This window comes from Engystomops pustulosus, chromosome 4 (assembly GCF_040894005.1).
Source record: "Engystomops pustulosus chromosome 4, aEngPut4.maternal, whole genome shotgun sequence".
NCBI lineage: Eukaryota > Metazoa > Chordata > Amphibia > Anura > Leptodactylidae > Engystomops > Engystomops pustulosus.
In genome coordinates, this window is record NC_092414.1 from 68783534 (window position 1) to 68809849 (window position 26316).

Consider the following 26316-nt stretch of genomic DNA (forward strand, 5'->3'; position numbering starts at 1 on the left):
CCCGAGCAGGAAGAGAGAAGGAGAGAGGGCACAGCAGAGAACTCGTGCCCTGCCCCACAGCCCGCTCCATCACTGCTCCCCATACTACTGGTGCGGGCACAGCGCCCGGGGGAGAGGGGGCGCCCCCTATGTGACGTGCCGCACAATGTGCCCCCGGTGTGTGTGGTGCGGGGAATCCCTCAGTGGGAGGGCTCTCCATTCATTCATCTACATAGCGAGGAGGGGGCGGATGACTTGTGTGACAATGTGATGTGAATGTAGTAAGCGATCAATTGTACACGTTACACATCAACATGGCTGGGAATTATTTGGTTGTAACTCACTGTCCCCCCACCCCCTACATGTAGCTTCTATGTCCTACAACACCTCAGCGAGTCTACATTGGCATCTGTCATTCAGCCCCCCCCAGAAAGTATGATAGCCCTCCCTTACATTAAGTTATGTACCCCTAGTAGCCCGACTTCTTGTGGAGCACTCACTCTGTATATTACCCCCTTCTTGTATAATCCCTCACACACTATATGGATGCCCCCTGATGTGACCCATCAGCTTATAATGCCCCCCTTCCTGTAGACCCATTGTAAAAACCAGGGCCAACCTTAAAAATATGCCTTCCCCCTTCCCAAGGTAGTACAATGTATGCATTGTCCTCCAAATTAATAACAAATTATAACATAAACAATCCCCTCTTTAATTCAGATATGTAGAATGTCCCTCAAATTATGATAATATATTAATAATATTATTATAAAAATGCGTTGCATATGTGAAGTAGCATCAAAAATGAATTGTGGATGAGTTTTTTGACTGGGTCCTCATCAAATGAACTTATTTCACAAATAGGCCATATAGGCCTTTTTTGTGAAATAAGTGCATATGTGAAGTACACAGATAAAGCACCAAGCTCAGTATGTTTATACAGCACCATAACCAAGTGTAGTACAGAAAGATAGCCCCAGAATTGGAACACAACTAAGCACATAGATACAGCACCAGAACCTAGCTCAATTCATAAAATCAGTACCAGAACTGAACTCCAAACACAATTACAGCCTGCATCCAAAGCACATAAAAACAGCACCAGATTTAGGATCCATACTTAAAGGAAACCTACCACTTGAAGTGGCAGGTTTCAGAAGAAAACACAGAGCACCAGCTCAGGCTGAGCTGGTGCCGGTGCTTATTTTTGTTAGTGTTTTAAAACGCGGTATCGCGGTTTAAAACACTTTTTAAACTGTATAGCCGGCGCAGGGAGGTACACGCTCGGCGCTTACCATGCGCGTGACTACATAGGAAGTGAAGGAGAGCCGCGCGCATGGTAAGCGCCGAGCGCGTACCTCCCTGCGCCGGCTATACAGTTTAAAAAGTGTTTTAAACCGCGATGCCGCTGTTTAAAACACTAACAACAATAAGCTCCGGCACCAGCTCACCCTGAGCTGGTGCTCGGTGTTTTCTTCTGAAACCTGCCACTTCAAGTGGTAGGTTTCCTTTAAATACATGATGAGTGGAGGCCACAATAAGAGGTTGAGACAAAAGGGGGCCTACACCAAGAGGGGTAGATGAGAGGGGGCCTCGATAAGAGAGGAGAGAAGAGGGGGCCACAATATAAGGGGACCACAAATGAGAGAAGTGAGAACAGATGGGCCACAAGATAAGGGCCCACAAGATGAGGGGGGGGGAGTACCTTATATACTCGAGTATAAGCCTAGTTTTTCAGCACAAAAAATGTGCTGAAAAACCCAAACTCGGCTTATACTCGAGTCAAAAAAATAAATATATCTAAACCTTTCCAGCGACCCCTGTATATCTTCTGTGTGATCTGTCCGGCAGCGGCGGCAGGCTATATACACTGGGGCAGGGTCTGGCAGGCTATATACACTGGGGCAGGGTCTGGCAGGCTATATACTATGGGGCAGGGTCCGGCAGGCTATATACTATGGGGCAGGGTCCGGCAGGCTATATACTATGGGGCAGGGTCTGGCAGGCTATATACACTGGGGCAGGGTCTGGCAGGCTATATACTATGGGGCAGGGTCTGGCAGGCTATATACACTGGGGCAGGGTCTGGCAGGCTATATACAATGGGGCAGGGTCCGGCAGGCTATATACTGGGGAGGCTGTGACCAATGCATTTCCCACCCTCGGCTTATACTCGAGTCAATAGGTTTTCCCAGTATTTTGTGGTAAAATTAGGGGCCTCGACTTATACTCGGGTCGGCTTATACTCGAGTATATACGGTAAGTAGTTTCCATAAGAGACGGAGATAAGACTGGGTCCACAATAAGAGGTAGAGATGAGAGGGGGACAGCAGGAGCCGAGGCTTGCTTTCAATGTACCTCACTTTTCAGCAATCTTGGGGCTCAGCACTTTCAGCTGGTGGGTGGGATTTTTTTATTTTCTATGTCATACAACACCTCAGTGAGTCTCCATCTGTTTTGCTAGCCAGATGAAATTCAGGAAAAAAATTACATTAAAATTAGATTATGAGGGACGATGATATTTTATTGCATTCACTTGTACCCCTGATTTTAATGTAAATGTCCACTTTTAGCCTTTTCCAAATCGGAGAGCTCATCTGGCCATTTCTCAGTAATTTTCAATGGGGCGGGTACTAGAAAGGGCACCTGCTTTCATAGTTACTTTTAGCCTTAGCCATTGGGTCCTCTTGGCAAGAAATAATCTGCCAAGGTTCCTGCATCTTCCTTACATGTGCCCGCTGCTAGTTCCCAATTAGCCCTTTGGTGTTATACATGGCCTCCTGTGTTCATTTGACTGACAGGGCCCAGAAGATTTAGTGTTTGCTCATTACAGACCATGAAATCCCAAGGAGGTATGTTAGTTCTGAATATGTATTATTATTTTCATCCTTTCAGTTACTGTAGTTTATGCGTCTTGGTGTATTGACCTTGATCTGGGCAATACCGAGGGCCAGTACTTTGGTTGAGTGAGATTCTTACTAATGCATTTTACCACTACAAGTCGCCCAGCTCTCGGCTGCTTCTGATCTGTACCGTGGCTAGCGTATGATCGGCCCAGGCTCTGATACTAATGAATACCGATGTTTACTCCCCAGAAATCCAATTTGGTCAATCCCTGATAATACTGTTTTAAACACCACTTCCTAACTGGGGCCCCCTTTGCTTGTTAGGGGGGCTATTACTAGTTATCTAAAAGGGCAACATACAATTTCTGGGGCTACTTATTTCCATTATCTCCACCTGCCGCTTGCATTTGTGGGCACTATTCCAGTCCCAAAAACACAGAAGTGGAGAACCCTGAACTTGTCAAGCTCCATACACATATATCCTATGAACTTGCAATTAATTTAATGAATGCTTGTCCCCAGCATTTTGCTCTACCCTTCTTCTGCTGACGAGAAGACATTGCTGATCACTTAGTGAAATGGAGAGAGAATTGTCCTTCTTTGACGCCATGGTTAGTGTATGGACTTTAGTCATTCAGTCTAGGTTCCATCATTTTATATATCATACCCTCACAACTTCAAAAAATTGGTTACCTTGCGTTGGACCCCTGCTTCCACTGCCAAACTGATGCAAGGGGTTGTGTGTGTTTTTGCTTTGGCAGTGCAATGGCTGCAATGTTAGGATGACTGCATGGCCCATGTTTGCAGTCCTGATGGAGTGGTTTTTCCATGAAATCTTTCCAGCACACGGCCTGTGATTCCTGGAGAGCCTTATAGTCACATTGGCTTCTTTATAGTTTGGTTATTTAGATCCGCTGCAGTGATGGTTTGTTGGTTGGAATGTATTGTTCTACTCCATGTCTTGGTTTAGCACAAATGCACATGGATAAAAAAAAATAATTAAATATTATATTTAGCTCCAAAATTGTGTGCTTTATATACTTTATACATGTGTACTTGAGCTGCCGGGAACCTTCATGTTTATTTCACTAGAGGTGATTCAACATTCATTTTGGGATTCAATACCACTGAATTGTAATGAAAACCCTCAGCGTGCTATTGCATTGCTGAAATGGAGAATAATTCCATAACATGATTCAAAGTGTGCCGCTATAAATTCTGGAGGTATAGTATAAACTGTAGAAAGCCATGGGTCCTGTATTACAAGAAGAAAACAAAAAAGAACTCCTGCTGCTGCTGCTCCTTTTTTACAGAGGCAGGCGCTTCGATCCAACAACGTCCGGTCACCAACTACAGCGTTGAATCTAATGTGGTGTCTGACACACGGCAGTGGTGGGGTGGACTTGCCCTGCTTATTTATGCAGATACATGGCACGAACAGGAGACGGAGCAGTACAACGGTAGCGCCAGAGAGGGCGAGTATAACTTTTTTTCTGTTTTCTTAGACCCCCAGCAGGTTATACATTTTTGTTTAAACCCGCACAAACCCCTTTAATAAAAAATTTTACACTGTACTTGCCTCCTCCTGCACCCTTGCAGCAGCTCTCCTCTCCTGCTGTGTGTAGTACTGAAGCTGGCAGGCAGGCTGATATCATATCATTGTGCCTACTGGAATCTACACACAACAGCAGCAGAGGAACAGAAATAATGTAGAGAGATGACAGATGTCTGTATTATCACTGTATACAACCCTGTCGTTGTCCTGAGGATGCCCAAAGAGTTTATGTCCTGGGATAGAGCCCGAAATCCATGACAGTTGGGAACTATGAGTGAAGTACTGTGTCTGGTCACTGTTGCCCCTTCATTCAGCAGATTTGGCAGCAGAATAGCAGCTTAACCCCACACGTTACAAATTAATCTTCAATCCTAAGGAATAGCCATGAAAAGTCTGTTTAAAGAAATATTTGTTGACTGCTGGCTCTCACCCAACTTACCGACCAGTACTGTACCAATACTCAAGGGTATAATGCCATGAAGTTATATACAGCAGAGGTTTCTATAATCACCAGCTTTATTGTACATTTAGTCTTCTTAGCTTAATTTTTGGAAATTTGATTAATAATGAATCCAAAAGGAAGATAGCAGCTGCAAGAGTGCATTTGCATTCCCTATGACATTGACTATTCAACTTTAAGAAATAGCTGAGTCACTTGTAAGAGACATGTTTGCTATGGATACAGCTATTCATATTAAATAGTGTTGTCACACTGTCCAACCTTGGCAACTTGCCTTCCCTATAGCCACATTAATTATATATATTTGTTAAGTAGTTATTGATTGGGAGAAATGACTGGAGAGGTCGACTTGAGTGTGTGTAGTGTCTATGTATGATAAGTAGACTTAATTGCATAATGCTTTATGCATTACTAAACCTTTGTTGTGAATATATATTATATATCACACACACGCCATGTTTTGATTCTTTCTTCTCCTGCCGTGAGCAGTGTTTCTGAAAGACTTCTCAAGTGTGCACACAGCAGATAGATAAGGACATAAGGATAAAGATGAATTCTGCACACTTTTTTCCATTATTGAGTATATACATATCACATATATAGGCAAGTGGAGTCTCTGTATACCTTACATACAGCAGGGAACACAGAATTAAAAAGGATAGACAACTATGCTTTTTTTATTCTGCTTGCTGAAAATAAAAGTGAATGTTTAGTGGAGGCTATAAACAGTGTATGGGAGACTGATAATCCCAGCCTCCAGTAAAAGTTTACCTATTTTTGTATTCCCCTTTATATTGACATGTGAAATGACATGTTTGATTGTAAAATGTTAATTTAACAACAAGCAATAAGATAATTTATATATAAAAACATTCAACTTTCAAAAAGAAAATGACGTTTTACACAGGACCTACACCAAGCTCATGTTCCATACAACTATTTTTATTCTATTAAAAACACAAATTCCAAGAGTCTGACTAAAGGCACACAGTGATTGGTGGTGAGGACAAGAACCAGGAACGGCATGTGCTTTGTAGAAATTACGAAGAAATTACATAATTGGGGCACACATATTTGGAGATGATTCAAAACTGAAAAGAAATAGACTCAGAAATGTCCAATAAGTTATAAAAATACATAAAACATAGAAAATCCTTTAGCCACTTAAGTGGTCCGTTTCAGATTTAAGAGATCTAAAATTATTTGGTGATATTAAGTTAAAGCATAAAGGAAACCTACCATCAGGAAAACACCAACTGAGGTGTCCTGATGGTAGATTCCTTTATGGTTACCAAGACCTACACTGCCTTTACCTAATCTTTTCTCATAAGGCACTAAAAACTTTAGCTGTGTTCATGCAAATGAACTTCAGAGGCTACTGGGTTCCGAGGCTCATTTGCATGAAACACAGATATATTTTTTAATTAGGAGAAAAGATTAGGTAAAGGCAGTGTAGGTTTTGGTAGTCAGAAAGGAATCTACCATTAGGAATACCTTAGTTAGTGTTTTCCTGATGGTAGGTTTCCTTTAAGTTATCAAAAACAGAAGTAATTATATCTTTGTGCCCTGCTGATCTTAACCCATGAGAGGAGTAAATCAAATGAAGGCTGTAGTGCTGTAAAGTCCCAGCATTGAGCAACCTTGTCACCAGTTCTATTGATGTGTACATAGTGTTATAACAAATGAGCAACAGTCACATGATGAGTTTTATATACTGTATATAAAAAAGGCCAGAATTGTGGCGAGGAAAAAAAATACTGTAAAAGTTTCCATTTTTCCTTAGGTTTCAAGTTTTCAATATAACCAATATAACCCTTTAACTAATTTCCTTTTAGAGAATTCAGCATCGGTGTTGACCATACAAAAGCTGCAGACAGTGTTGGTTACAGGCCCTAGAGAACCTTGTAATAAGTAACAGCAGGCCTGTGAAAAGTGAACTTTTAATCCTGGTTTGCAACTCCTGAAAAAGTTCTGGCCTGAAAGAGCTTTCTGCTCTTTGTAATGAACAGTTCCACAAAGTCTCCCCTCTGCTTTGATCCAAAATCATGATACAGCTCCTACTCCTAGCCGAGGGGCTGAACAATTTTAATTTCTTTTCACAGTCATGCTGCTACTAGCTACATACAAAGGTATGCTCACACATCTCTACACCTTCTACTCTATATGATCAAAACTGCTGACAAATTCCATTTAAGCTGACCATTCACATGTGATGCATATCAATTAACCTACTAACTTTGGGGGCATCAGCTCACAATGCAATGTGCATGGGGCCTCCTTTCAGTCCCAAAAACATCAAGGGAGTAATCCTTTTGTCCTTGGAGAGATAAGACACCACATCTATGTTTATGGAAGGGTCAGCAGGGGCAACCCAGTCTTAAGATCTCAGATAAAAATTTCATTAAAAAGTCAAAGTGAAATCCAGACGTATAGAATAAAGAGATGAAACGTTGTGTCAAAGTATTAGAAATGCAGGAGCAACTGAGGAATTTCAAGTAATACACATTTTAAGGCATTTAGGTACTGGAAACATTAAGGCAGGTCTTCAGGTCTCTTCCTAAAATAAGAAAAACAAATAGAAAACAGAACCGTTAATAATTATTATGATTATCATCATTATTATTATGAAAGCAATAAGGAAAGAACATATATAATATTCATTGAGTTACTCGCATTGACCTTTATAAAGCAGTATGTCCCTTACAACAATTTGACATGACTGTAGAAACATGGTCCATGTTGCTGGCTGTATCTTCCAAGCCAAAATAGGAACAAGGACTTCCAGCCACATATCAATGATGCTTTTAAGGTAGTCACAGCCTACCCACAGGACTACTACATTGATAAGTAAGCCTGTTTTCAGTATACATATGTCTCTCCAGGAGTCAGCACCTCACAGAATTACAGAGAACAGCGATGCCAGTAGTAGATCTGTAGAATTACACAATTTGCAGATGGGGGCAGAGGTTCATTTCCCTACCATGATCCGCAGAAATAAGAGACATGACACTTATTTGCTGCGGATTACAATTTGGCTTTGTAAACGCATTTCTGGTGCACATTTTGTCCACAATGTAGGCATGGGATTGCCATAAATCACAAACACTACAATACTACTGTACTATGCATGTCTGCATATAATACATAATGTGTGCAGATACCCTTTGGGTGGATTCACATGTGGAACGTTTGTTATAGATATCCGTGTAAAGGAGTCGTGGAAACGGCAAAATACCTGCTGCAGGTGAACATATCCTTACAATGACCAGTTTTGTAGTTTTAGATCTTCAATAACCTGTGTATGTAACTGGGTTTTCCAGGTTACAGATAAACTACCAATAGGTAATATCACCAATAGGGGTCAGATCCACTGACAACTTGATGTTGCACAAATCAGAATGGGGTTTGTAAGAATTACGTGCATAACCCTACATTCTCATTTATGTAACAGAATTTCAGACAAAAACCATTTCTCTACCAGAAGACACAAATGCTCAGCAAAGAAGGAGACAGCCAATGTATAAAACAGTGTGATTGAAAATGACAGGCACAGCCCACCTCTGGCTTCATTACATAGTAGTCACTTTCTATTCTTACCTGGAGAAGGGGATCTGTTTTAAGGCCAATGGTTTTTCAGATAATAGATCACTTCAGAATTTAGCTGAGGTCCAAATAAAGGATTTAACTGGGCCAGTATTGCAATAAGCCAGCTGTATGGGAAAACAGATCACAGATCATGACCAAATATCACATTTCGTATATATTTGCATATCCCTTATCAATGCAATAAAAAAATATGATGCAAATGAGGGGAAAAGGACATGAGAAAATAAAGCTATTTCCGCAAAGGGGAAACAATCAAGCATTGTAGTTATGTAATAAATATGTTGCCCTATAGTAATGTATAAATGCATTATATGAACATGTACCCTTTCAGCTGGAGACACATGGGGCACACACACTTCCCAGTCCACCCAGTGGTAGTTTAAACATGTAGAAAGCTCTCGTCATCCACTATACAAGGGAGCGGTTTAACCCGTGTATGCCCAGTATAATAATGCGCTTAATCTATAGAGGGACACACATTCTATAAGAGCTTATTTACACAGGGCTCTGATCAGCTGAATAACTGTTCACATGATTGTTTGCTCCCAACCATCGCTCTGTGCCAATGTTATTGTTTGTATAAAGAGTTAAAAACAGCTGACATGGGATATAGATCACCTACTGGGGGCTAATGGCCCAAACCTCACATAATACAAAACAATGGCTCACTGTACATTGAACAAGCAAGCACTGATGGACTAGCTAGGAACATCAATCTGTGCTCAATATGGGAAGATTACCTGTAAATTAAATCTCCCCCCTACTCTACACTTTTATTAGCAGAAGGAAATCTACCATCAATATCAAGCACAATAAAGCAGGGGAACTTAGGGCAGAGTCAGGCAGGAGGAATCTACCATCAGATCTACTGACCTGATAGTAGAATACTCCTGGTAGGTTTCCTTTAAAGGAAATCTGCCATCATAATCAAGTATGATAAACCGGGGACACTTACTCATAGATCCAGGCACTGTGACTGTGGTAATCTTTTTAAAATTGTTTATCATGGCCTCCTTCCTCAAAAAGCAACTTTTCAAATTATGCCAATGAAAGGTTCTGGGGGGAGTTGCCAGAGCCCTTGTAAGCTTCACAGGTTGTTATACTGTGTCACCCTTCTCCCTCCCTCTGCCTGCTGTAATCTCACAAAGTGGGAGGGGGAAAAGCTCCTGCAGAGTATAACAGCCCCTGAAGCTACAGCATGGAGGGGCTCTGTTAATGCCCCCAGCGCCCTTCAGGCTAATAATCATATTTTAAAAGTTGATTTTAGAAGAAAGGAGGCCATGGATTAGAAATTAAGAAAATTACCCTAGTAACAGTACCTGGATCTATGTGTAAGTGTCCCTGGTTTTTAATGCTCGATTTCCTGTAAAGTGAACCTGTCACAAGGAATTTTTAAATGATGTCAGGTTCCAATAACCTATGCTATGCTGGTTATACAAACGCCGTTGTCAGCAGGAGTGTATATAAGTGTTATAGTAATGTCACATAGAATTATCACTTCTACCGTAGGAATATTAGTGTTACTGAATCCTGTTCTCCACTCTGGTGCACATACGTCAGTACATAAAGCCATGAAAGCAGTATAGAAGAAGCAGTGCGCCATGCTGTGCATTATTCTGTATCTGAACAGTGCACTGCTGCTGTGTGAGAGGAGCATCCTCCGGAGGTTCATACGCCGCACTCTTCAGCTTTGTTTTGTTGCATTGCAGGGTTTAGGGAAAAAAACACAGCAAGCTAGGCAGAGATTGCCGAGCTCCCGGATGGAGAGTGGTTATGTAACGCTGCCCCAGAAATTCCAGCAGCTACTCCAGAAGGATCCCTTGCTTCAGTACACTGCTGGAAAATAACATGAAGTATTGTGATGGCCATAAGAAGAATAACTTCCTTATCGAGAGAGAAACGACTGACCTGCCACAGTGTTACAACCACAAGGACAGCGCACTGTCTCATCAGGAACATATCCTTACATTACAATGTGCCAGCACAACCTTATAGATATAGTAGCATGGTTGCTAGGTTGCACATTGGAGCCGTGTCAACTGCAAACATTTCACAGATCAAAGACTACACTAAGCCATGGTGCTTCTATCCAAAGCGGAATTTTAAAGGGAACCAGTCACCCCATTTTTCACAATTACAACTAGTGACAGGTTGCCACAGAGCCCTGTTAACTAAATCCCACCCTTTTTTTTTTAGCTAAAAATTGTTTTCCTCACATCCCCATAAAATCAACTTTATGTTATCCTACCTGGCATCAGAGTGGGTGTGTCCTGCTTATACAGCCGCTCCCATCTACGCCTCCCCAAGCCATATGCCTACTCACCATTCAACACTTCATGTCATGTAACCAGGGTGTGGTCATCCAAGGTCCTTTACCTCCTAACATTAAAAGAAAATCTACCACAGGATCAAGCATTGAAGACCAAGCACACTGACATACTGGTGTGTGCCCCCTCTAGTAGGATCTTCTCTTCTTTTAGCTTCTTATGCCCTGGTTTTTAAGGGAAAAAAAATGATGCAAATAAGACTGAGGGAGCTTGGAGCCCCTAAGAATTATTTGCATAATTTTGTAAAAGCAAGGGCATAAGAAGTTAAAAGAAGAGCAGATCCTACCAGGGAGGGCACACACCAGTATGTCAGAGTGCTTGGTCTACAATCCTTCATCCTGGTGGTAGATTTCCTTTAACATCTACCTCATGTATGTATCTGATCACATGAAATCACAGCATGCCCCCATGAACTTATAGTTTTTCTTACACCTCCACAGAGGAACGCGATGATTTACATCATCAGATACATACATGGGGTAGATGTTAATGTTACTGTGTAATGGACCTTAAATGACATCACCCTGGTCACATGAGATGAAGTGCTCAATGATGTAACGGAACTCTCTCGACGTTCCAGCAAAGCACAGTGTAAAACATTTGACACAGGTTTTTCTACCCCTGATAATGAGTAAACAGCTGTATATCTCAGAGACTACAAGTTCTTAAAAGCAAGCACTCACTCCTATTGCTCTATATTACTGTTTGTAATGTATTATTTTATTTGTATATGTCCCCTATAATTTGTAAAACTCTACGGATTGCAATGGCGCTATATAAATAAAGATTATTATCATATGTCTGTAGTTGGATATTGGCAAACGGTCCCTAAAGAAAGGAAGCATTTAGGAATAAGGACAATGATTTTTTATTCATAATTTTGTTTATGAAGTATTTATTCTGAGTGGGTTAATTTAAATGACAGGTTTCCTATAATTCATTCCTTATAGATAGGGGTAATGTGCTTGATGGCTAAAGAGTCCAAACCAAATGGTAATGAAATAAATCACTTCAGATCTCCTACAAGCAGCAGACTAGTCCACTATGGTACAGCTGGATAGCCAATCTCCTGAGACTGAGGAAGAGTTTGTGAGCTCGGTCCGATATGAAGTATAGAAAGGCCTACGGCAGAGGCGTCACTCAGTGAAATTCTGAGCAAACATTGTATGAAAATAAACTTTTCCAATGTTTAATCGAGCTGTGCCCAGAATATACCCCCTAGTGCCCTGGAAGGTGCATCTACAGTAATTCATGACAGGGCACAGGCCGCCCTATGAGTCTGTAGTAGGTGACTGGAGTCATCAGCTTTCACGTCAGAGTACATAAATCCACTAGAGGCCGATGACACCATCTATTTCCTGCCCTCCCTTTATGGAAAATGGCAAGAAAGGAGTAAAGCAAAAAAAAAAATCATAATACATGCCCTCAATTGGGTGGTTCAAAGAGTTGGGCAAGGATATAGAGAGAATAGGACTTACATCTTCTGTTCCCTCCTCTACACACTCTGTGCACCATCTTCTTCTGATCTGGTGATAAAACTCAATACCAGATCAGGAAAACTGATTGTGAGAAGCAAATGGAAACCTAGGGTGGACATTTGACTAGCTATCAGATGCCTATATTGCCATATAGGTTTCCTTTAACCCCTTAACGCCACAGCCCTTTTTCATTTTTGCGTTTTCATTTTTTACTCCCCATCTTCAAAAATCTATAACTTTTTTTATTTTTCCATGTACAGAGCTGTGCGATGGCTTATTTTCTGTGTAACAAATCTGTATATACTCGTGTATAAGCCGAGTTTTTCAGCACAAAAAATGTGCTGTGTCCTGAAGACAAGTGGCGCGGAAGCCTGAAGAAAAGCGTCGCGAACATCGGGGGAGCAGCTCTGCACATCGGGGCCACCAGAGGGTGAGTAAATAAGTTTATTATTTTTTAATGATGGGGGCAGGCTGTATTCCACTGGGGGCAGGCTGTATTCCACTGGGGGCAGGCTGGCTATATACTGGGGGGGGGGGGGGTCTGTGACCAATGCATTTCCCACCCTCGGCTTTTACTTGAGTCAATAGTTTTTCCCAGTTTTTGTTGGTAAAATTAGGGGTCTCGGCTTATACTTGGGTCGGCTTATACTCGAGTATATACGGTACACTTCAAAATGATGGTAATTAATATTCCATGCTGTGTACTGGGAAGCAGGAAAAAATTTCCAAATGCAGTGAAAGTGGTAAAAAAAAGCCCATTTGTGCCGTATTCTTGTGGGCTTGGATTTTACAGATTTCACTGTACTCCCCAAATGACATGTCTACTTTATTCTTTGGGTCGGTACGATTATGGGGATACCAAATTTGTATAGGTTTTATAATGTTTTCATACATTTAAAAAAATTAAAGCCTCCTGTACAAAAATTTTTGGGGGGATTTTGCCATCTTCTGGCGCTGATAACTTTTTTATACTTTGGTGTACAGAGCTGTGGGAGGTGTCTCTTTTTTTGCGGATTTTGATTATGTTTACAATGTTATCATTTTTAGGACTGTGCAACCTTTTGATCACTTATGGAATTTTTAATTTTTTTTTAAATGGCAAAAAAGTGGCATTTTCGACTTTGGGAGCGATTTTCCGTTATGGGGTTAAACGCAGTAAAAAACTATCACATTTTGATAGTTCGGGCATTTTCGGACGCGGTGATACCTAATGTGTTTATGATTTTTACTGTTTATTTATATTTATATCAGTTCTAGGGAAAGGGGGATGATTTGAGTTTTTAGGTTTTTTAATTATATTTTTTTAAAAACTTTTTTATTTTTACTATTTTTCAGACTCCCTAGGGTACTTTAACCCTAGGTTGTCTGTATGATCCTACCATATACTGCCATACTACAGTGTGCTGTAGTGCTGAAGTAGCCTAAGGTCTTCGGAAGACCCGAGGCTACCATGACGACGGATCGCCGCTCCCCGATGACGTCACGCCATCAGCCCATGCGCTGCTATCTTTTTGAAGGTGTCGGCAGCTTTGCGATCAGCAATATGCAGCAAAGACTTACCGGCTATGGAGAGGGCTCAGCCCTTGAGCCCTCTCCATGCACCCGGCATGTGACGTAATACTACGTCACATGTCGGTAAGGGGTTAAAAGGGAACCTGTAATCAGGAGCCTTTTTATGGCTTTGACATGTCCCCATAGAGAATAGTGAACACATTGCCAAGGTGATTTTAAAAAAAAGATAAGTTAGAAAAAAGTTTACCCTTCTCTCTGCAGAGCGGTTTTCCTAGTCCCATGGGAGTGGCCAGTGAGGAAATCCCTCTGTCATGAATCGATTTCAAATTGGAAAGAAAAAAAAAACTCCCCTATATTCCCCAACTCAAATGTGTTGTCATTTTCACTGAACGATGTAATTTGTACTTTTAATATGGATAAATAAAATACAAGAAGTTTTAAGAAGTGTTGCTTCTGCACAAAACATTAACAAGCAGGATCTGTTTGCACTTGGGACGCTAGGGAAGGCAAGAGCGGTTTCCTTCATGCATCGATTTCAAATAAAAAAAAAAAAATCCTGTGTATATCTCCCCCCTCAGGACATCATACATGTCTGCCCCACTGTGTGTGAGTAAGATTACCACAGTCACAGTGCTTGCATCTATGATTAAGTGTCCCTGGTTTATCCGTACTTCATTTTGATGGTGTTAACCCGCTGATCGCCACCAACTTAAGGGGCTTTGCTCCCGGTGACCCCAGGCTGTCTCGTTTTAACCCTTTCATTACAATGTGTGTAATGGAAAATAGCACCCAAATTCGAAAATGGCACTTTTTTGCCATTTTTAAAAAAAATATAAAAAATTCTGTAAAAAGTGACCAGTCCTAAAAATTATAGCATTGAAAAAGTAATCAAAAATCGCAAAAAAATTACACCACACACAGCTCTGGGCACCGAAGTATGAAAAAGTTATTAGCGCAAAATAATATTTTTCTTTTGTACAGAAGGTTTAAATTTTTGTAAATGTATAAAAACATTATAAAACCTATAAAAATGTGGTATCCCCGTGATCGCAAAAACCCTAAGAATGAAAAAGACAAGTTATTTGGGGCGCACAGTGAAGGATCAGGTCACACAGCGCTCCCAATAAAGATGAGTCCTATGTAGTATTTATCAGGCACTCGATAGACAAATCCAGAAATAAGCAAGAGTTAATGTGAACCTTCAGAAGGAGCACGTGTCATGGAAACTGGGAGCCGGCCAGGAGTCTGGACTAAATGAATCTCATGACAACCTGCGGGCCTGCTTTCCATCAGGGCAGAGAAGAATTCCACCAGAAGCTGTGAGAGGACGTTATCAGATATATTATATGCCTCCCATTACCATCAACCCCATGGGGAAGCCTCCTGCTAGGCTTCACAGACTGCCACTTCCATAAGAATGGATATCTGTATGTTGTATCAGTATAGATCCCATGATTTGATTGTGATATTCCCATATTCAATATTACTGTGCAAAGTGGACAATATGATTGTCAAGTTGTTCACCATTGAAATATTTATATGATCCACTCTGTAACTTGTCTTATGTATATTATGTACATAACTGTTGATAAAAAAATTCTCTTCTTATACATGTTTCAGTTTGTGGTGGAGGGCTGGTAATTTGACTGAAATATATATATTTTTTTTACTTTGGATGTGTACCTAATATCCAACCACTATTTCCAAGCAGTGGCATGTTTACACCCTATTCACAGGATCGGTGGGGGTCTCAGTGCTGTGCTTGCAATCTCTGTCAGGTCCATAGAGATGATTGGAGCAAAACGGACATGTGCCGTCGTCTGCTCCGCTCATCTCGGGGAGCAACAAGGGTTCCAATAGAGGTAACTCATTGTTCTAGGGGTCTGTGGGGGTCCAATCACTGAGACACCCACAGATCAGTATGTTAGGCCCTATCCTGTGGATAGGGTCTAACTTGTTTCCTGGAAAAACCCCTTTAACAATTGTTTCATAGGTCAATGTCAGCATGTGGGCACGATCAGTGTGCTGAAACAGGAAGAGTCTTGTAGAGAAGGCAGAGTGATGCTAAGAGTGTTTGTTCTTATTAAGAAATAACAGCCACAAGCTGTATTTGGCAATGTCTGATTCCTAACAAAAAAAAAACATGCTTAGGCCCAGTTCACACTTGGGTTGGGGTTTTTCCATAGAATCTCCGCTTAAGGAAAGCATAACAAACTACAAACAGAAGGTGGAAAAGTCTTTAAAGGACTTTCCATTACACATCTGTTTTTAAAGGGAACCTCTCCCCAGATTATCACTAATTAACCTAATGAGAGGTTCCCTTAAAACTTATTCTAACTATTGCCCACAGTTTTTAGCTATAAAATGCATACTTTCTATCCCCAGAAAATCATACCCTGCCAGAAGGAGCTGCGAGTCACAAGGGGAGTGTATTATTCCTGCAAGACAGTGTGTGACCCCATCTCCAATATACAGTCAGGATATTTTGGGTTGCTTGTTCTTTTCAGGATGAGTTGTGTTCTCTAAGGGGGTTGGCCATGTTACATCATGTTTTGTGTAATGTGTGTGTGTTGGGGGCAGGATATTTGGCTATTAAAAGTGAAGCCTCCTGTCTATTACCTCATCAGCCAGACATTCCTGTCCATAAAATGGCCGGGTCATATGATCTTATCTGTCCATGAACAATTGCCCTGCCAGGACCTTGATCTTCTATTTATTAATAATAAATCATAAGGTCCTGGCAGGGTGATTGCTCATGGACAGAGATCACATGACCCTCCATCTGCAGCCATTTTATATTCGGGAATGTCTGGATGATGAGGTAAAAGACAGGAGGCTTCATTTTACATATCAAGAAAGCAGCAGAACTATTAATAGATGTATATTAGTACATGGCAAGATTGTGTGTGGTGAACAGATTATACTGATTAACCTTCTGGGATTTTTGGAAAACAAAAATCCTGCCATAATAGAAAAATGTATTATCTGTGTCAGTACTAGTGCAGGAATAACACATTTATATTAAGAGTTACCATGAAATAGCCCCAGCACCCTGTGATCTGCTGTGGTACAGATGCCATGCAAGGGGACCCCCCCTCTCTAAACCTAATCTAGAAGGATAACCATCCAAATCCAAATCCAGGCACAGCATAAAGCATTGTATATGTACTGTGTCCTCACTGTGTTTGGTAGACAGACAGGGTCATGTTTGTTGGCCAACAAGGTTTGTCAGTAAGATATGCAAGTAGCTGGTAGAAGGGCGTATCAAAGTCACTGCATTGTGACACCAAATATGTCTGTTTATACTCACAACAGGTAGCAGCAGACCGCACACGTCACCAGCATTGTATTGATGACCCTGGAATGGAAGCACAAGCAAGGATTAGAGGTCAGATCTTCAAATCCCCTGTTTAATTAGACATGCTCCTCCATGAAATTTTATGGGGTGATTTATCATTAGACAACTGCTCAAAATCCTGCAGCTTTCCACCAGTCTGATTTATAGTCCGGTGTATGAGTCGTGTTAAATGCCTTCTGATGTGTGTGCTCTATGTGAATAGACTGCACCAGTCCCACGTATGTTTAACATCTGCTCAATTTCTGCCTTTTTGCGATGTTTTTACACAGGAAATTCTCAGATACCTCAAACATAAAAATTGAGCAAAAACTTCCCCTTATAGTAGCAATGGACCCATGTACACCACCTCCTAAGTGGTGTAGTTTTGTGATTAAATTTGCGTTCGTTTTAAAATTCTCAGTTGATTAATGTGGTGTTACACTCTGATGTATTTTTTCCGCCATTACGTGACTTTAGAGATGCGCTTTTTTCTCGCAAAAAAACAACCCAAAAATTTGCGACAATTATACGCCAAGAAGCTACATAGGTCTAATGATAAATCTCCCCCTATGATTCTGTCAAAGATTGTGGGGCACTAAAACACATCTGTACGTAAAGATGAAATTATTAGACTGGCATGCTACATACAAGCCTGAACATATTGGTCCCACGTCAAAATAAAGTTGTTAAAGTTGTATTATATTACAAAAAAAAAAAAATGTACTTTGCTTATGGTATTTATTTCTGCTGCTTTTATTTGGGAAATCCAAACATACAGCACACATTTAATAAATGTGACCAAAAAAAGGATAAAACAAATTAAACTTTATAAATATAACGATAGTGTTTGCGTGGGTTTCCTCCGAGTCCTCCGGTTTCCTCCCACACTACAAAACATAGATTGTTTAGATTGTGAGCCCCATGGGGACTATGTGCACTATACAAATAAAGGAATTAGTATTATGGATTACATTGCCTTAGCCCTATTTATTATGTCGTACAGAAGTGGGTATTTGTACAGCAGAAATGGATCCTACAGAGAACTATAACGGAAAGATGTGTACATTGTCTGTGTTCCACTCCAGGTTTCTGTGTCAATGGGGCTATGCATACAGTATAGGTTCCTTGTAACCTGACCGGTTTCTCTCCCTCCTGGAGACATCTGGGAGTATCTGGTTTTGAGTCTTCAAACACTGAGAACCAGCTGCTTAAACAGGTATAAGCAAATCTAAGTTTACACTATAAACTAGGCACCAAGCAGTGTCAACACAAAAGAAAGGCGTCCTAGCTGATGTAGTGTGTCCCTCGGTTACAAGGTTTGCTATCCTTGGAAGAGCTCTTTATACAGAAATGATATCAGATATCAAGGTGCATAAAGGCTACAAAGATAAATACATTATACATAACATGTAAACAAATGGAATAACTCCAAATAAGAGGAGAGGATATAGATCAGTGGTGGCGAACCTATGGCACGGGTGACAGAGGTGGCACTCAGAGCCCTCTATATGGGCACCCTTGCCATCACTCCAGGGTAGAGTTTGCCAAACAGGACTCAAGGCCTCTTGCTGTCCCAGGCAGCCCTGGACCCTAGAAGGAAGCTACAGTGATATTCCAAACTTCTTCTCCTTCTTTCTGTATTGGTGTCCACAGGGGCCTACACAATTTATGAAAGAGCAGGGAGTAATAAGTTACTGCTTAAATTGTCGCATTGGCACTTTGCGAAAAAAAACTTGGGTTTTAGTTGTAGTTTGGGCACTCGGTGTCTAAAAGCTTTGCCATCACTGATATAGATGATTATTAACCTGCATCCGAGCTCATGTATAATACTCCTCCATAGTACTGGCAAAAGACTATATGTGTATCTCTATTACAGTGCACTTGTTTTATACAATGTCTGTCCCCTTTTCTGAAATGTAATAAAATGTTTGTGATTATATATTTGAGTTATATACAGAATTGCTGTAGGAGTCTGGCTTTTTTCATGTAGGTCATAAATCAGGCATCAAGGAAAAGGAGGTTCTCGAGCAAGTCCATTAAAATACAGGGTAGTGTGCACAGCGTGAAAAGTTGATGCGTTTCGGACAGAACCATGTCCTTAATCGTAATAAAGTACAAAATGGATAAAACACAAGTTTAGACAAAAAGCAGATGATGTGGGAAGGGGAGAGGCCAAAAATCACACAAGATGTGGTGAAAACAATCTGATCAATTACAGAAACGTTACCATAATGTGTTATACCAAATGCACTCTGGTATTCCTTGCATCAGACAGGGGGTAATGAATTATGCAGAGAATACCCCCTTATGTTCTCCTTGGGCATAAACCAGGAGGGCAGTTATTCCAGGAGTTTTACTTCTAAGCTGGCATTCATTACCTGACATGTTTCACATGTCAGAGCTGACCCACATCTAGTAAACATTTAGGATATATTTTGGAATAATATTTGCCATAAATATCAAAGATGTGAATTTATACGAGGCACAAATTTAGTGACTGGTAAATATTGGTAAATGAGCCTTGCTGCTTTCTGGGGATGTCCGGCATCTGTCATCATTTCCTATCAAGTGCACATGAAGGGGACTGAGCTGCCCACCAGCCAGCATTGTGGAATTGCAGAAGACCCCTGCGGACTCAAGATTGATCCCATATTCCGAAGGAGAAGGAAACTACATTTCCCTCAAAGTAAATACATGCTCTACCTCTATTTAAAAAAAAACAAAAAAAAGCTTCTTGTCAAAACCAGATATCTAAAAATGTCAGAATGAATTAACCCTTTCACATCTGCCCATTAGGCTTGCTTACACTGATGCAATGACAACCTATATAGGCTGCTACATAAACATGAAGGGTGCACCACAACGGGGGCAACAATATTACCTCCCTAACTATAATATATATATTTATAGTACAAGGAAGAGAAATTAGGCTCCAAATCCACAACTTTTGCACCTCCTCTAATCTGCAGGAGGGGTCACATGGTAGGAGCCCCTGACTCATACAGAATTTGGAAGCTGGAATATGGGGAAGTTGTGGCTGATCAGAGGAGCAGCTTGTAAGGAGGAGACTACAGCAGTGGTGGGGGGTGGCTGGGTCTCCTTCACCTAGGGAACACTCAGGTCGTCACCCAGTTCTTACGTCTCAATGTTCCGACCACCCTGGCCCTCAGCCCCCGATATAACTGCAGTCATCACAGGATCGTTATGCCAGTGACAGCTCTTCACACTCACCCTCTGTTGGGTCCTTTAGGCACAAACCAGGGCAGCACAGCGCCCACAATGCCCCAGAACACGGTCATGACGATGATAGGAACGAGGAGCCCGGGATACGCCATGTTGTCACCTCACAAGGCACAGACAGAATACAGAACTCCGCAACTACGACTATCAGTCATGTGACTAACCTACTCCCATCACGTGACGAGCAGCACACGCCCCGCCCTCTGGAATGTAACACGAGATGTAGATTAGTTCCAACTCTAGAGGCCAAATTGTTCTGCTGTCGGACATTGTTCCGGAGACTTCGCACATTTTAGATACTTTTCCATTTCTACCCAATGTAATTGCTGCAGTGTAGTAGAAGAAGCGACACTGTATAATAAAGGACATTACCACCATGGCCAAGGATTGGAAACCAAGTTTTCCTTTAGTTTCCTTTAGCTCTTAATTTTACAAACAAAAAGGTTTTAAAATGTATGAAAACGAGTCTGAGGGCGCGCTCACACGAAGCGCTGCGTCACGTTTTTCATGCGTTTTTGATGCAGTCTTAGGCTACATGCACACTGCTGTTGCCCGGCATATCGTAGCACGGCGGGCACACGGCACACTGCAGGTGATCAGTCAGTTGGGATCAATGCAGTGCGCCGTCAATGTGAACAAAGAAGGCCTCTCTTGATAGGCGGAACGGGGAGAGAGGTCCCTATTGTACCCTAAAGAGGGAAGAAGGAAGGGACCTATTGCACCCTGGTGTGACCTAAATTCGGGCCCGCAGCCCTAGGCGACTGCCACCCCGACCGGAACCTAACCCTATTCTCGGTCGCCTAACCCTGCACTTGGAGGGAAGAGGGGGGCGAGAAGGGGAAGGTGTAGGAATGTGGACAGGGGTACTAGGTCAAAGGAAGTCACAGTCAAGTGCACTAGTGTTGTGGCAGATCCTGGGAGCGTGGATCATGTAACAGTGCCAAAGGGTTGGTGCTGACAGAAGATCCGAGTCAAAGAAATGACAGTACCGTATAAGTGTCCAAATGTGGTGTATTAGGTCAAAAAGGAGGAGTATAGTATGCGTGCCAAGTTTATATGTCAAAAATCCCAGGGGAGAAGAATAGACATAAAGCATACTAGTAGCTGCCCATGGAGATACCCTAGTGCAGTATAATTTTCAAAGGGGGGGGGGGGGGTTGCTGTCAAAGGAGGGCATCCAATACATGAGTATGGGTATGGATTCCCTTGTAGGTCAGGATTCCCTGTAGGTCAGGATTCCCTACATGCCATGTTTCACCTTTATATGACAGGCTCTTCAGGGGAAATGAGACCAATATATTCCTGCACCTTGGGTGGACAGAATGGGGTATCTTCAGGTGAAGTGATGCACCTATGGTAGGGCCTGGGTAGATGTGGCTGGGGGAAGGGAGCCCTTCCTAATACCCAGCCAGAGAGGGGAGACGTATACCAGGGATGGTGAACGAGCCGGTACAGTGGTGCTATGGAGACGCGCAAAGTTGATGGGCGTCTGTGCTGAGTAGTCAGTGGAACAAACTCACATGTGTGTGAATGTAGCCTAAAGGCTTCAGCCTTGATCACATGCTGAGGTTACATTGCGTTTCCACTGCATCTGCTAAAACTCAATGTGATCAAGGCTGAAGGTTTTGGAATGCACCAAAACCGCATCAAACAAAACGTGACGCAACGCATCGTGTGCGTCAATTAACAGCTATGGAGTCTGGAGCCCCTCAGACTCATTTGCATAATCATGCTAATAAGAAGATAAAATAAGACAAAAACAAGTATGTTAATGTGCTTGGCTTACAGTACTTGATGCAGCTGGTAGCTTTCCTTTAAGCAGTCTATTTCACTCTGGGATATTTTAACAAACTTGGTAAAAAAGTGAAACTAAAAGTTACAGAAAAAACTTTTTGTTAAAAAAAAAGGAGAATTAATGTTACAGAAAAACATTTCTGAACTATGTGTGACTTAAAAGAAAAAAAAATCATACTGCATACTGATACATCAGGGTCTCTTGGTAGCAATGCCCCGCTAGTATCTCTCATGTAATAGAGTTGTAAAAGGAGTGGAAGACACAACACACATGTACACAGAGCATTGGTGGGTTTTAAGAGAATGATCAGTGGTCCGTTCCCTTACCAATCACTAGAACACCTCCATCCACTTATCAGTAAGGCATCATTATTGATATCTTCAAAATATCTGTTGTAACTGGTGAAGGGTGGGACACTTGGCACCCCACCAGTCAGCCGTGTAGCAGGGTGGTTCAGCATGCATTCCCTTTTGAAGATCCCTGAATGTACAAGTTCCTTTAAAGTCTGTATTTTGCCCAAACAATTTAGCAGTTCTTGTACTGATGAGCTCAGAATGTATGTGTTTCTTTGAGATGTCAGTGATTCATTTTATACTCTGGAAAGTCCTGTTGTGAAAAGCTTAAAATGTTCTTTTAAAGTCAGCCCAGAAGCAGACACATTAGGCGTCGTGGTCAGGTTGAATCGCAGCACCTAACAGGTTAAAGAATATCTACCATTAGAAAGCTACATATTAAGGTAGATCTGCTGGTAGGTTCCTAGTAACATTATAAACACTAATCTATCTTTACCTAAACCTATGATAGGTTCTCAACTAAGCTATTATATTACTATATGCAAATTTTCAGGAGAGGCTACTGGAGCGTGGAATAGGCTCTCCAGGCTTTGGGAGTAAAGGCTAGTACTCGCCTCAGTAGCCTCTGCTGTGCCTTCTAACACTCAGCTAATGCACAGAGTTCCAAAGGAGCTGGAACCACAGAAGGAGTGTTAGAAAGCGTACAGATAGGACGGGCAACAGAGGCTACTAGGGATTGTAGTAGCCCTTGCTCCCACAGCTCGTAGATGCTACTCCACTCCCCAGTAGCTTTTGCCAGAAATAAGCATAATGTTAAATAAAGTTTAGCCTAGAAACTATCATAGGTTTAGGTTAAAGGGAACCTGTCATCAGAAATTGGCCTAATAAACCACACATGGTTCACATGGAACTAGGGGTTTACCTAAAGCGTAATGCCTTGGGGAAATTTGAAAAGCAATGGCGTAAATGGCTGGATTGTCTAGGACTAGGGACGGAGGAATAGCTCAAAAGATGGATGCAAGTGAATCCAAGGAGACTGGCAAAGGCTGGGATAGCGCAGGGGCAGTGTTGTGTTACAGCAAATGAAGTCCAAAGCTTTTGACTAGATGGAACCAGACCGCTGGGATGGGGGTAGTTTCTGGGAGGTTTCTTTTTTTTTCATGGGGGGAGGGGAGTTATTTGTATAATTTTATGGTCACACACTAATTACTGTATTCATAAAAACATCGATGTATATTTTAGAATGGATACTAATGTACATGCCTGAATAAAGGATTTTTTTTTTTTTTTTTTTAAAAAGAGATACGTGTTTAGAAGATAAGGAACCCAGCATCAGATCTACCTTATTAGACTGGAGCAGTTCCCGGCCAGTGTCAGCTGTGGCATTCACCTCACAACCGCCACGTAAGGAGAGGGCTTAGTCCGTGAGCCCTCTCCACACACCCATTCACAACTAGCCAATGTTCCAATTCAACATTGGCTGATAGTGAAAGGGTTAAGGCAATCCTAGAAAATAATGGTCCAGTAGTGCCATAATTAGATTTTTTACTTTTTTTTTTAAACTTTTTTTCAGGCAATGGCAGAAATGGATCCAGTAGGAAAGATAAATAGCAAACAGCTCATTTGGTCATAAAAATGTCAAACTATTACAAAAGAATTTTTAGAAACAGTTCTTTACGTATACAATATTATCACTAATATTAATCCCTCCCCCCATTTCAGCTGAACCCACTAAATAAAAACCGGTCTGCGACTCTTCATCACCCCAGGCACATGATCGGGCACGATCACATACATGCAGCACTCTCTATACGTCTCTTGGATAGGTTCAGGGCATACAGCAGCTAAATCATAGACAAACCAGCAGGCGGTGAAATCCTTTATACATTGCATCCAGCAGTAAACACAGGACAAGGAAGCGCAATAGACTGAGCATTAATGACCTCGGTACAGCAGGATGAAAGCCTATGGGAGGCAGATGCCACTTTACAGAATCCATCCCCTGCCTCCATTGAACATATTATCTGGGGGACCATGTGAACATATGTGGCACGGCAGAGTGGGAATATTTGTCTACTTAGTGCAGATTTGAGATTTACTGCAGACTTTCTACATGGGTTTTTATTAATGCTCGTTTGGTTTTCCCTTTCCAAGCAAAGAATAAAAACACAAAAAAAACAGCATCAAATTCACATCACAGAGCAGATTTTCAGACTTAATGTAAAAAAAAAAAAGCCTTTTCTGCACAAAAATCCACAGTGTGCGCAGATAGCCTAGAAGTTAATTTAAAATTTTTTACAATAGAATACACAGGTGGTCCCCTACTTACAGATTGACCTCTTATGAAACTCTGAATGTTACTTTAGTCCCAGGCAGCAATGGTCATCTGTAAAGTGTCTAATGAAGCTTTATTAATAATCCTCAATGCCATCAAAGCAAAAAAAATGTTGAAAATCTAAATGTCACTGGGGCAATTTTTTTTTCTGGAGCTACAATTATAAAATATACCAGTTCTGAGTTACATACAAATTCAACTTTGCAAACCTAAAGAACCCATGTTGTACGTAACCCGGGAACCGCCTATATTATGCTACTTTAGTGGTTTGACCATCCTTGGATTTTCTTCAGTGACTATTAGACTACATAGGCAGAGGTGGATTCTAATATAGGCGCTAACATTCTCTAACATTTAAGATTTGGACATTTTTTCAATGTTTTATCTTGCATACTAGAGTAGCCACACAATGCATCAAGCAGGCGCTTACCCATCCGCTGGTATCATGCACTGTGAATTTAGGAGACAGCTACCTGTCTTAGGAAAACTACCTACCACACAGATTCACCTGCAGTTGTAAGTGACCCTTAAAGGAAACCTACCGTATGAAATAGTAGGTGTAAGCTGCAAATACCGAGTACCAGCTCGAGCTTATTTTCGTTAATGTCATTAAAAGCTGTATCGCGGTTTAAACTTTTTTTAATCTTTATATCTGAAGCAGCTTCGACGCACCAAGCGCACAACATAGGAAGTGCTGGAGAGCCAGTGACATCACGCACACGGTGCGCCAAAGCTGCTTCAGATATAAAGATAAAAAAAGTGTTTAAACAGCGATACAGCCGTTAATGACATTAACGAAAATAACCTCCAGTACCCTGAGCTGGTACTCTGTATTTGCAGCTTACACCTACTTTTTCATGGGATAGGTTTCCTTTAAGTATTAAGCTGGATGTACCCTTGATTGGTTAAAGGGGTTGTCCGAGTTTAGAAAAAAAAAAAAATATGTGGCCGGGAGCGGGCTGCCTAAAACAAAGCCGTACTTACCTTCCGGTGCCCTCCCGTATCCAGCGCTGCCGTCGCTCCGGTCCGGGCACCATGTAAACAAACATGGCTGCCGGAGCAGCGCTGCATTCAGCTTCCGGCCGGACACGACAACCTTCCGGCCCCCATACACAATGCTGTGTATAGGCGTACCCGGCCACGTCCGACCGGAAGCTGAATGCAGCGCTGCTCCGGCGGCCATGTTTGTTTACATGGTGCCTGGACTGGAGCGACAGCAGCGCTGGATACCGGACGGCACCGGAAGGTAAGTACGTCTTTATTATTTTAGGCAGCCCGCTCCCAGCCACACACATATATATATATTTTTTTTTAAACTCGGACAACCCCTTTAAGGGTGCAGTCACACATGCCATTTACATTGCGCTTAGAAACACAATGCAAGTGGCACATGTGACTGAAATTTGACGAGACTGCATGCATCTGAATCACTATAATAGTTTAAGATCAAAAAAGAGGATTGAATAGAATAAGCCCATTATTACTGGATGAAATTACACAAGAACATAAATTGGAAAAGTCCACTAAAAAGTAACCAATAAAGGGAGCCACAC

The 26316-nt window shown here is 41.6% G+C and overlaps 1 protein-coding gene across 1 annotated transcript; it reads right to left on the reverse strand.

Annotated features, from left to right (window-relative positions):
• Positions 1–5761: 5761 nt before the first annotated feature.
• ATP6V0E1 (ATPase H+ transporting V0 subunit e1) lies at positions 5762–20522 on the reverse strand. The gene is made up of 4 exons (XM_072146170.1): positions 20332–20522; positions 17074–17121; positions 8438–8550; positions 5762–7397 (listed from the first exon to the last, which is right to left on the reverse strand). Exons 1-3 carry the CDS (start codon positions 20433–20435, stop codon positions 8457–8459), a joined length of 246 nt encoding a protein of 81 aa, XP_072002271.1. The 5' UTR covers positions 20436–20522; the 3' UTR covers positions 5762–7397; positions 8438–8456.
• Positions 20523–26316: the final 5794 nt, after the last annotated feature.